Raw genomic sequence first — 13,132 nt, 5'->3', positions numbered from 1 at the left:
GAAATTTAATTTGGTCAAATTAAAGTTTTTTTAAAAATTCACTGTTTCAGAGTATATACTTCAAGGTTCGGAAGTTGTCCCCTTGTGTGCTGGCAGGTATCAAGATAGACGTTGAATTGCCAGAGGAGGATGAAGTGCAGATCAGTATTCTGGGTATGGTGTTGGGACAGGGTGCACCCACACCTTCTATACCTCACACATGTAATGCTGTACAACACATATGTCCACCACAGCATAATAGCCAAGGAGGATCAGGAGACCAGTTTAAGAAACACAAACAGGGTTAGTGCTAATGCTGCTTAGGGTGAAAAGTATATGTAATAGATTGTGATATTGAGAGAAGTTTTGCCAAATCCTCTTGCTAAGTCATTGACAAGGTGTTTATATTTTTTCTTTCATGATCGACAACTATGACTTAACCAGGTGCATGCCTTTCAAATGTTACACATTTTTTTCAGCATCTTTAGTCTACTGATTATCTTTATCCATGCGAAGTTCTCAGTAATCTTTGGCATACAGATATGTATTGTTCTAACATTTTTTATCCATTCCACAGGTACTATGACAGACATATTACTCAGGAGTTCAAACAAGCTAAACCCCAGTAATTACCATAGTTTGTATTTTCCTTCTAGCTACCCACTTGATATAACAGCTATGGCCATGGAATTTGAATTCTACAGCTTTCTATAAAATTTCTTTGCTGTAAACTCTTGCCTGAAAGTTGATTCAGTTTTTTCTCATTCATACACTCACCCAACACAACTGATATACATATTTTGAAAGTTCTTTCTCCATTCATTTTGAGTCTTCATCTTTATTGACAGAAAGGAAATTTTTAAATGGAAATTGTAAAATTCTGTAGGCCCTGCAGAATATAATCGAGACTTTAGAAATTAGTTATTCTGCCTTATATCTGACTGGACCTTTTGGCAGTGTTTGCATTGGTAACCCATACATATAAGTAAGAAGTATTACATGACGACTATCATGCCTGATTAAGTTCTGCTTAACTTTAAAATAGTTTAAATTAATCGTGCATTAATTATTAGGATGACTTATATTTCATTATCATAATCATGTGGGTAGTGAACCAGTTATTTGCAGCTGACACTGTTTTTCTGCCTGATATTGAGGAGAGACTGAATCATTAGGTGATTTAGTATTCTAGGTGTGTGAAAGAAGAAAGAAGTGAATGTGGGCAAAAGAAAAATACCAAGAACTACAGGGAATGGAGATGGTGACAGGTTGAATGTGATGATGATGGGTGAAAGGCTGGAGGAAGTGGAAAATGTTAAGTGTTTTGGGTTGCAAGTGACAGTGAACAGAGGAGTAGATGTGGAGGTGACTTATAGATTATAGGGTAAAAGAAAAGCATAAAGGTGTAGGGGGAACAGGAAATGTTATGAGAAATATGTATTTTGGAATGAATGCAAAGAAGTTGTTGTATGAAGGAGTGGTTCTATCCATGGCACTGTATGGAGTAGACTTGAAAATAAGAAGTTAACCCTTTCCATATGGTGACGCCTACGTAGGCGTCATGAGGAGTAAGTGGGTACGCAAGGATGCCGATGTCGCCGTCTTGATTATATTTATTGTAGTTGTACCTGCGTGACCCTCATACTCTGTAAACTGGCTTCATCATATTTTCTATGGTTATCAAAATTCATGGGTGAAAGAGAGAATGATCGATACTGTTGTGACTTTATTATTTTATAATGCAAGTATTATGACGCAACATCGTACGTCAGGCAGCTAATGCTGCCCGCGAGGTTTTGGCCCAGAGTGAAGTGGTTAAGGAGCATGCTCCAGAGGGTATATAGCTGTGGCCAAAACCATCACCTTTACCCTATGTGCTTGGACTGTTGGGGAAGGTAATGGTCACTGCTGGAGGAGACATAGAAAGGAAGAGTCAATATTGTTTTTGTGATGAAGCATTTGAAAAATGTCATAGATGTTGCTACAAGAATGAAAAGTGAGGAATGGGGAGCTGAGGCAAAGAATTGAAGAGCTGTCAGATATGGTAGATCTAAGAGTGGTAAGGTGGTTTGGGTATACATAGAAAGTGAAAAAGAAAAGACGCAAAAAAGTGTATAAAGCAAAAGTGGATGGAGTGAATGTGAGATGAAAACCTAGAAGGTGATCAATGGATGAGATAAAGGGGGATTTGGATGCTGTGGACTGTTTGAGTACAGAGAGTACAAAAAATGGGAAATAGTGGTGGGAAATTCTGATTGGATAAAAGGATGATGCAGCCTGAAGGTATGTCCTCATCTGCTTCAACAACCCTCCAGATAGCCCCACAGAAAAATCCTTCTCAAGGGAAGTAAGAACTGCACTGGCATTATTGCATTCAAGACACCATCCATCATTAAAACAATACTTACACAGAATAAGGCTGGGCACAGAATCAATCTGCCTTAAATGTAACCACCACTGTGGACACTCAACACCTTATCCTACAATGTCCCACAATATCTCTTCCATTCAATGGTCTAACCTGTTACTTGGTAGCCATGAGTCTCCTGCAAGAGAGACCTAGGGCAACTGATTAACAGATTGATTGATTCATCTTTTTCTGGGTCCACCCCTTGCTCATACACCTGATACCACTAATTTATGCACCCTCTGAAGATATCTGCTCCCATCTATTCTCATTAACAAGATCTAACTATCTCAAGTTTTCCTGTTCTCTGTCTCCCAAACCCAATTATACCCTAGTCCACTCATGAATCTGTTGTTCCTATGTTTGTCATAATCCCAAAATCCATTTTTATCCCTCAAACATTTCATTCCCAGTGCCACCATATGATTTTCTCATTTATGCTAATCACCCAGGCCTCACTCCCATTCATAACAGTCGGTACATCTTTTGTTTTATACACTCCTTTCATTACTTCTATTGACATCTTTTTAATTTCTCCATACTGCTTTAAGGCACCTTTTATAGGAGATGAGACAAGTTGGTGAACAATGGGACACAGGTGACAAGGAACAGCCTGTTGTCACACACAGGTAAAATCTGACACTGTGAGAGGGCCTGGAAATATTAGAGACAAAGCAGGAAATGTGGAACTGTCCCACAAATATGTACATGCATGCATACATATACCAAAGGCTTTTCCCCCCTTACACGGGGGGTAGCCAAAAAGAAAAAGGCATAGAAATCACTCCCACCCATTTCATTTCCCATATATTCCACTCCCCTCCAGCCTCCTCCCTCCCTCCTATCTTGGCACCTCACAAATGAGGAAGCCATGAATTTGGGAGTCAGGTGTTTTAGTATTTTATTGGGGTGATAGCCAGTGCTTCTGTCTTCAGGGATAGAAGTGAAAAGGAAAGTAGAATAAAGGAGGGACAGTAGAAGTTAAAGGTGGTCAGTATTTTTTCTGAGTGGTGATCAGTCTGCACTCACTCATAGGATTGAAAAAGTACTAACATGGTACCAATGTGTATGGAAGAAAATAAGGAGACCCTACTGAATTACAAACCAGTACCCCTGACCAGCATGATAGTGCAATTGTGTGAGAGAGTAATGAAAGAGTGGGTAGAATACCTTAAAGAGTTGGACATTTTGGTAGACATTATGTTCAACTTCAGATCTGGAAGATAATTTGTATCAAACCTTTTAGATTTTTACTTTAGAGTGGTTGATGTGCTGCAAGAGAAAAGAAATAAGTGGATTGTATGTACCTAGATTTAGAGAAACTTGTGAACAAGGTAACTCGCAGTTGATTATCATGAAAATTGGAACATATTGGAAGATTAAGAGGTAAATTATTTGACTGAATGAAAGATTTCCTGAAAAACAGGTACATAAGGACTCTAGTGAATTATGAGAAGTCAGAATGGAAGGAAGTAATTCACACTGTTTTGCAAGGATTGATACCACCTCTTTTAATGTTCCTCATCTATGTAAATGATATAATGGAAGCTGTGACATGCTACACTAATATGTTTGCAGACAATACAAAGATCATGAGAAGAGTGAGAAATTAAGAGATCTGTAAGTTGTTGCAAAAAAGATGTAGACAGTATATACCTGGAGCCAAGAATAGAAAAGTAATTTCAATGCCAGGAAGGGTAAAGTATTGGAAATAGAACATAGCCTAAAAAGACTATCGTTAGGTTATTCAATGAGAAGTGAAATAATTACAAAGTCAAAAGAGGAGAAAGGTGTAAGAGTGTTGATAAAGGATAGCTTGCTACCTGACAAACACAGAAGTAAGGTTGTGGACAAGGCATGAAATGCTGAAGAGCAAGGTGAATGAAGAGGTAAGGGAAAAAAAATAATAATAGGGCCTTATTCATACTGTGTTGGAAGATGCAGCAGTGGTATTCTTGTACAAAGTGGAAGATATAAAAGAATTGAAAAAATTCAACAAACAGTGACCAAAATTGCTCTTAGCCTTACAAATAAACTGTACACTGAGAGAAATAGATGACTTGATAGTAATGTTCAAATAACTGAAGGATTGGAGAGGAAGAGATGAGATCATGGGAATGAGTTGAAAAAAGACCACATGCCCTAAGAATGTAAAGAAAATACAGATAACAGTGTGCAAACTCCTGGAATAATGTAGATGATATAGTCTAAGTTCAAACCATTTATGAGTTTAAATTTATGTATCAAAGGCTTCTTCCCCTTTATAAGGGAGATAGCCAAGAATTTAAAATTATCTACTTTATTCTATATACCAAGAGCTTTTATCCCCTTATAAGTGAGGTAGCCAAGTCAAAGACACATACCTACTCCCAGCCATTCCACTCCCATCCACCACCCTTTCCCCCTTCTCATCTTAGCTCCTCACAGATGACAGGTCATCCCTGTATCTTGCCTATAGCCCCGTATATTATTCTTTTCTAAATGTTTACTTTTGATAACTTTTTCACATATTTTTGCTATTGTGCTTGTAAGGGAGACCAGTCTGTAGTCGGTTGGATTTTCCTTGTCCCCTCCTTTATATATTGGTACAATATTTGCATTTTTCCAATCTTGTAGTACTTTTCCTTCTTTGAGTGAGAAATAGATTATCTTGTGTAATTTGTCTGTTAGTTCAGCTATACATTTTTTTAACCCCTTCCATACGGTGCTGCACACGTAGGCATCATGAGGAGCAAGTGGATTCGCGACGCTGCCATATCGGCGTCTTGATTATATTTATTGTAGTCGCCCATGTGTTTTTACATTCTCCCAAATGTGCCCTGAATCCCATTCTCTGTGGTTTTCAAAATTCATGGGTGAAAGAGAGAACGATCGATATAAGCGGTGACTATATTTTATTATGCGAGTATTATTACGACACTTCGCACGGCTGGCATTGGCTGCTGCCCGCGAGATTTAAGTCCCGTAGTGAAGTGGTTGATATCCAATTTGCAATTTCATCTGGCCTGTGTGATTTCCTGACATCAAGGTTTTTTATTTGGTCCCTTATTTCCTTCTATGTCACCGTTATTTCTTTTGTTGGGGGATCTTACTCTCTATCCTTCCTCCCAATTTTGTATACTTTCGATTGTGAATAGAGATTTAAAATATTTGTTCATAATTTCAGCCATTTTTACATCATCTATACATTCATTGTTTCCTCGACACAGTTTCACTATTTCGTGTTTATCTTTTAGTTTGTCATTCACATACCTGTAGAATAGTTTAGGTTGGGCCTTGCATTTTTCTGTTATGTACTTTTTATAGTTTCTCTTTTCTTCCCTGCATTCTTTTACATATTCATTTCTTAGTTTGATGTATATTTGCCACTTGCTCATTTTTTTGTCTTTTTTCCATCTTTTCCAAGTTTGTCTCTTTTATCTTTAGCCTCGCTACATTTTTTGTTGTACCAGCACTTTACACCCATTCTTGTTTCTTCTTTGGTACATATGTCTATTACCTCATTATAATTTTCTTTTAATATGCTCCATTTCTCTTCCATCTTTGTTTCTCCATTTAAAAAGTTTTCCCAGTTTGCATTTTGAAAGAATTTTTTGAGTTTCTCAAAATTCGTTTTGTTGTACATTAGTCTTCCTTTTCTATGTTTCTCATTTCCTGAGAGAAAAAGCAGAAAAAGAAACAGCAAAAACAATTCTAAAAGAAGTACAAGATGATGACCAAGAAATAGAAAAAGAAATAGAAGTATATAGAATGGGACAATATTCTAAAGAAATAAGTCGACCTCTAAAGATAAAACTAATATCACAAATGGTAGCAGAAGACATACTAGCAAATTCAAGTAAGTTAGCAAAGAGTGAGTATTACAACAATATATGGAAAATAGAGAAAGAAATGTTGAGGAAAGAGAAAGAGAGAAGTCGCTAAGAGATGAAGCTAAAGAAAAAAGCTTGTAGAGAACAGAGACCAAAAGCAAGGAGTTCTATTGGAGAGTCTTATACATGAGGCTGAGAAAATGGTACACCAAGGTAAGCGAAATGAAAGGTACAGAAAATGAGATGGAGAAGAAAAAAAAAAAAAAAAATGGCCCATACAAACATGGATTGAGTGAACTAAATGATTGCCCATCAGATGAAAAGCCAGATATAATGGGAATTGTGAAGATGAAATTATGGGGTCCATTACCACCAAATAGTGTTGGACATGGATTGCATAGTTATTGGATTAAAAACAGAAATGAGAAACAGGGTGGAGGAATAATGTTTTTGGCCAAGAAAAATTTAAATGTGACAAAGGTTATGGAGGGTAAAAACAGTGAGGAAATGATCATGATGAAAGCTGAAGACAGTGACATGAAAAATAGAATGTTTGTGGTGGTGATTTATGTGCCCCCAAAAACAGGCTCTTGGAAAGAGGGCGATCATTCAAAAATGTTAGAAGATACAAGACATTCATTAAACAAGATGCTGAAGGATGGAGGTGACCTGGTACTTATTGGAGATCTTAACTGCAAGGAAATCTGTTGTAAAGAGATGACAGTGAAAGGTGGAGAGGATCTATGGGGAAATTTATTACTTGACATGGCTATAAGATATACAGTGACACAATGGGTAAAGGAAAATACCAGATATAGAAGTAATGGAGAACCATCAAGTCTAGATTTAATATTTACAACAGAACCTGAAATTGTGAATAAAATTGAATACAAGACACCATTTAAAAAGAGTGACCACATATTTATAGAGGTTGAACTAAAGGAGGAAATCTATATAGAGAGAAATGAGAAATACAGAAAAGGAAGACTGAGGTGAATGAGGAAAATGGAGGAAAATTAAGAAAAAATGAGGTGAAAACAGTTATTAAAATGATGAGAGCAGGTAAGGCACCTGAATTAGATGGGTGTCATGCATATTGTATATAAAAGGAAGGTACAGTGATGGTGGACTGGCTGGTGAGGTTGCTTAATGTTTGTCTAAAAGAGGGTAGAGTGCTGGAGGAGTGCCTGTACAGTTCCGCTTTACAATGGAAAAGGGGACAAATGTGAGTGTAGTAATTTCAGAGGGATCAGTTTGTTGAGTGTAGTTGGGAGGGTTTTGATTGAGAGGAACAGGAGTAATTGGTGAGGAACAGTGTGGATTTAGAACAGGTAGGAGTTGCATGGCTCGGGTTCCAAATAGCGACTGTCATAACAGCGACTGTCAATAGAGCGACTACACAATCGCGATTCTTTTAAAACAGCGACCATCACAACAGCGACCACATGATAGCGATTGTATTATAAGAGCGACTGTCATAACAGCGACATTATCGCATCAGCAGTCCTCTAAATGTTGCTATCATTATTTTTTTATCATTGAAAGAAAATATATTATTAAAATAATTAAAAGAAAAATTACTTATACATCATTTCAGGTAACAATATTTTTTGCACATACTGTGTGAAAATGAAATGAAATTTATGAAACAAATTATCTAAATTGAAATTATACAAGTTTCATATGTGGACTAAGGTAAATGGTGTTATCATTGCACAAAAAGTTGCCTAACATTGATAACATATTATAACAAGGAGTCTAGGGTTGGGTTGTTCAAAAACTAATTCTGGCGTTAGTTTATCTTGATGTTCATGATGCTTAATGTCAAGATAGATTTAACGCCAAGATAATGCAAAATTTTGTTTTGAACAACCCAGTCCAGAAGTTCAACATCATTATGAGCATGCAGGAGGGGAGCGCATGGAATGTAGGATGTTTCGGCCACTGACGTTTCGGCCAGAACTCTGCAGGGTAGGACGTTTCGGCCAGTCCTCCAAATGTTGCTATTATTATTTACTTATTATTGAAAGAAAATATATTATTAAAAGAATTAAGAAATATATATATATATCATTTCAAGTGACAATATTTTTTGAACATACTATGTGAAAACGAAATTAAATTTGTGAAACAAATTATCTGAACTGCAATTATACAGTGCACCAAATTATCTAAATTAGAATCATACAACTTTCATGTGTGGACTAAGGTAAATGGTGTTATTGTTGCACAAAAAGTATCCCAACATTGATAACATATTATAACAAGGAGTCTAGGGTTGGGTTGTTCAAAAACTAATTCTGGCATTAGTTTATCTTGATAGTCATGATGCTCAAAGTCAAGATAGATTTAACGCCAAGATAATGTAAAATTTTGTTTTGAACAACCCAGTCCAGAAGTTCAACATCATTATGAGCATACAGGAGGGGAGCGCATGGAATGTAGGATGTTTCGGCCACTGACGTTTCGGCCAGAACTCTGCAGGGTAGGACGTTTCGGCCAGTCCTCCAAATGTTGCTATTATTATTTACTTATTATCGAAAGAAAATGTATTATTAAAAGAATTAAAGAAATATATATCATTTCAAGTGACAACATTTTTGCACATACTGTGTGAAAACGAAATTAATTTTATGAAACAAATTATCTAAATTGAAATTATACAGTGCACCAAATTATCTAAATTAAAATTATAAAGCTTTCATGTGTGGACTAAGGGAAATGGTGTTATTGTTGCACAAAAAGTTGCCTAACATTGATAACATATCATAACAAGGAGTCTAGGGTTGGGTTGTTCAAAAACTAATTCTGGCGTTAGTTTATCTTGATGTTAAAAGTTATGGTAACGCTCTGTGTTATCATGATGTTTAATGTCAAGATAGATTTAACGCCAAGATAGTGAAAAAAATTATTTTGAACAACCCAGTCCAGAAGTTCAACATCATTATGAGCATGCAGGAGAGGAGCGCATCGACTGTAGGATGTTTCGGCCACAAACGTTTCGGCCAGAACTCTGCAGGGTACGACGTTTCGGCCAATCCTAAATGTTGCTATTATTATTCACTTATTATTGAAAGAAAAATATTATTAAAAGAATTAAAAAAACCCGACGTAGGACGTTTCGGCCTGTCCTCCAAATGTTATTATTATTTACTTATTATTGAAAGAAAATATATTATTAAAATAATGAAAGAAATATCATTTCAAGTGACAATATTTTTTGCACATACTGTGTGACAACGAAATTAAATTTATTAAACAAATTATCTAAATTTCTATACAGTGCACCAAATTATCTAAATTAAAATTATAAAGCTTTCATGTGTGGACTAAGGTAAATGGTGTTATTGTTGCACAAAAAGTTGCCTAACATTGATAACATATCATAACAAGGAGTCTAGGGTTGGGTTGTCCAAAAACTAATTCTGGCGTTAGTTTATCTTGTTATTAAAAGTCATGGTAACGCTCTGTGTTACCATGATGTTTAATGTCAAGATAGATTCAACGCCAAGATAGTGCAAACAATTATTTTGAACCCAGTCCAGAAGTTCAACATCATTATGAGCATGCAGGAGGGGAGCGCATGGAATGTAGGATGTTTCGGCCACAGACGTTTCGGCAACTGACGTTTCGGCCAGAACTCTGCAGGGTACGACGTTTCGGCCAATCCTAAATGTTGCTATTATTATTTACTTATTATTGAAAGAAAAATATTATTATAAGAATTAAAAAACCGACGACCGAGCAACCGACCAGTAAATTCACTTCAGCGAACTTATCTCACGAAGAGCGATAGATACATAAGTCTGCGACTTTTTGAGCATATTTCATTCTGAACCTATCTCACAAAGTAAACACAACTGAACGCGCAAATACAAACACGAAAACACAAGCAATTGAAACATAAGTCTGCGACCATTCTGACCGGTCGATAGTAAAGTCGCTATTATTACAGTCGCTGTTATAATGCGGTCGCCATTAGGACAGTCGCCGTTTTGAAAGTCGCTCACCTGATTACGTCGCCCTTATGAAGTCGCTATTATGACTGTCGCTGTTTTGACAGTCGCTATCCGGCCCGGATCCCGAGTTGCATGGATCAGAACTTTGTGGTAAGGCAGATATGTGAGAAAGTTTTAGGAAAAGATAAGGACATTTTTTGGGCCGTTATGTATTTGGAAAAGGCTTATGACAGGGTAGACAGGAAGGCACTGTGGGAGGTATTGCTAATATATGGGATAGGAGGAAAGCTGTTAAAAGCGGTCAAGAGTTTTTATGAGAGTAGTAGAGCCAGTGTTAGAATTAGAAATGGAGAGAGTGGTTTGAGATAAAAGTGGAACTTCACCACAAATGTGTCATGTATGCCATGGCTGTTCAATTTATATATGGATGGGGTGTTGTGAGAAGTAAATGCAAGGGTAATAGGCTGAAGATTAAAGATGGTTAAAGAAAATGGAGAAAAGTGGGAGATAAGCCAGTTGTTTGCTGATGACACTCATTTGTAGCAAGATCAGAGGAGGGATTAAGGAAGTTAGTGACAGAGTTTGGGAAGGTGTGTGAAAAAAGAAAGTTGAAGATAAATGTGGGTAAAAGTAAGGTGGTGAGATGTACAAGGGGAGAGGATGGCAGTAAATTGGAAGTAAGTATTAAGGGAGAGAGGCAGGAGAGTGTGGATAGCTTTAGATACTTTGGGGCAAATGTGGCATGTAAAGGGAGGAGTGGAGGTGGAGGTAGAATGTAGATTGAGAATAGCAAGTAAATGCCTTAGTGGATTAAAAAGTGAAATGAGAAATAGGCATCTGGGAATTGATGCTAAGAGGAGATTGGATGAAGGGGTGATTGTGCTGACAGCACTGTGTGGGGCAGAAACATAGAACATAAGAGAGGAAGAGTTTAAATGTGTTTGAGATTAAATGTCTGAGAATATGGTAGGGATTGCTAGGCTGGATAGAATGAGAAACGAGTAAGTGAAGAAGAGAGTGGAGATGGAGAAGGAGTTGGGGGATATGGTTGATGAAAGAGGATTGGGATGGTTTGGACACTTGGAAAGAACGAGTGAAGAAAGATTAGTAAAAGAGGTGTGGAAGGCAGAGGTGGAGGGAGTGGTAATGAGGGGGTGACTAAGGATGAGATGGATGGATGGGGTAAAAAGGGCATTGGGAAAGAGAGGAATGTTGAGGAAGGAAGGGAAAAGACAGAAGATTACAAAGGATGGAATATGCCAACAGGAAACCTTTTGGTCCATAACTAGGTTGGATGCAAAAAAAGATAATAATGATAAAAAATATGAAATGAATTTAAATTTATAATGATATAAATGATGATAGATAAGATAAATAAATGCATAGGTATAGTTAATAAACAAACAGGTAAATAGTAAATAATAATAAATTGACAGATATATAATAATGAAAATCAAGCAAATAAACAGACAAATAATAACAAATAATATAAAATAAATGGCAGTCATTACAGCATCTTGCTTAGATGTTTATCTAAACAAATCTTAAAGATTCAAACTGAACTACATTGTACTGTCTCTGCAGGAAGTCTATTCCATTCATTAACTACACGGTTGGTGAAGTTGTTTCTACCCACTTCCAAATTGAATCTATTTCCTAACAGTGTGAGACCATTATTTCTAGTCAGCTTCTCATTCAGTGTAAAAATTTTGTCACTTTTGATGTTGTCAATCCCCTTTAGAATCTTAAAGACCTGTATCAAGTCACCTCTGAGTCTACACTTTTTTAGGGAAAGCAGATTCATATGTTTTAGTCGATTTTTGTATGATTTATTTTTTATATTTGGAATCAGTTTTGTGGCTCGCTGTTGTACTTTTTCCAATCTTTCAATGTCTTTAATGAGATTCAGTGAACATACAGAAACAGCATATTCCAAATGTGGACAAACTAACAATTTATATAGTTTGTTAATGAGAGATGGACTTTTGAAATCAAAACATTGTGCAATCGGTCCTAGAATCTTATTTGCTTTCTCAGAGGCTGAAATACACTGCTTAGATGTTTTGAGATCGTTACTGATAATTACCTCAAGATCCTTCTCACTATCCACTTTTGTTAATGAATTTCCAAATAACTTGTAATCATATTTACTGCTACTTTTGCCTATGTGCATAACCTTGCATTTACTTGTGTTAAATTTTATTAGCCACTTTTCAGTCCATTGCTGTAATTCATCTAAATCTTTATGAATATCTAATTGATTTAAGTGATCATTTGCCATACCGCACAATTTTGTATCCTCAGCAAATTTGGAGACAATAGATTTTAGTCTGTGGTCTATATCATTTATATATACTATGAATAGAAGTGGCTCAAGAATATAACCCTGAGGAACTCTACTTGTAATATTTTTCCATCTAGAAGTTTTACCATGTAAAACAACTCTGTTTTTGATCATTCAACCAATTTCTAGTCCAACTTAATAGGCTACCACTTACTTCGTGTGAAGGTAATTTAGTAAGTAGCTTTTCATGGGGGACAGTATCAAAAGCTTTTGCAGTCTTAATATATTAAATCTATATTGGTTCTTTTGTCATAATTTGAGATGACTGTGTTGTAGAATTCGAGTAAGTTGGATAGGGGTGAGTGGAGAATGGGTATGTATGGATGATGCTGTGATGCATGGTAGGGGGTGAGTTGGGGATGGGGCAAGGTAAGGGAGTATGTGTGAATATTTTGACACAGCCCAAAGGGATTTCTCCTTGTCTTTTTCTGTATGAGGGGACGGAGATGGGGCTCACCAAATAAATGAAGTGGCCTTGCTGTGTCTTCCTGCATTGCTTTTGACCGAGGACAGTGGGCAAGATGCAGGGGTGACCTGTCATCCAGGAGTCAAGATAAGAGGGGAGGGGTGGTGAATGAGAGTGGAGTATGTGGAGATGAAACAGGTGGGAATGGATTTATGCCTTTGACTT

The 13,132-nt window shown here is 36.7% G+C and overlaps 1 protein-coding gene across 2 annotated transcripts in view; it reads left to right on the top strand.

Moving 5' to 3' along the window:
• LOC143038031 (C2 domain-containing protein 5) overlaps window positions 1–13,132 on the top strand; it is a 212,490-nt gene that overhangs the window by 176,295 nt on the left and 23,063 nt on the right. For both annotated transcript variants that reach the window (XM_076206886.1, XM_076206887.1), the window contains exon 17: window positions 51–282. In XM_076206886.1, the coding sequence (XP_076063001.1) occupies window positions 51–282 (232 nt within the window). The remainder of the gene's footprint in view (window positions 1–50; window positions 283–13,132) is intronic.

The sequence above is a fragment of the Oratosquilla oratoria genome, chromosome 23 (assembly GCF_046742065.1).
Source record: "Oratosquilla oratoria isolate Oo_2021 chromosome 23, ASM4674206v1, whole genome shotgun sequence".
Lineage (NCBI taxonomy): Eukaryota > Metazoa > Arthropoda > Malacostraca > Stomatopoda > Squillidae > Oratosquilla > Oratosquilla oratoria.
Note: the sequence above shows the minus strand (reverse complement) of the source record. Positions and strands in the feature narration are given on the sequence as shown.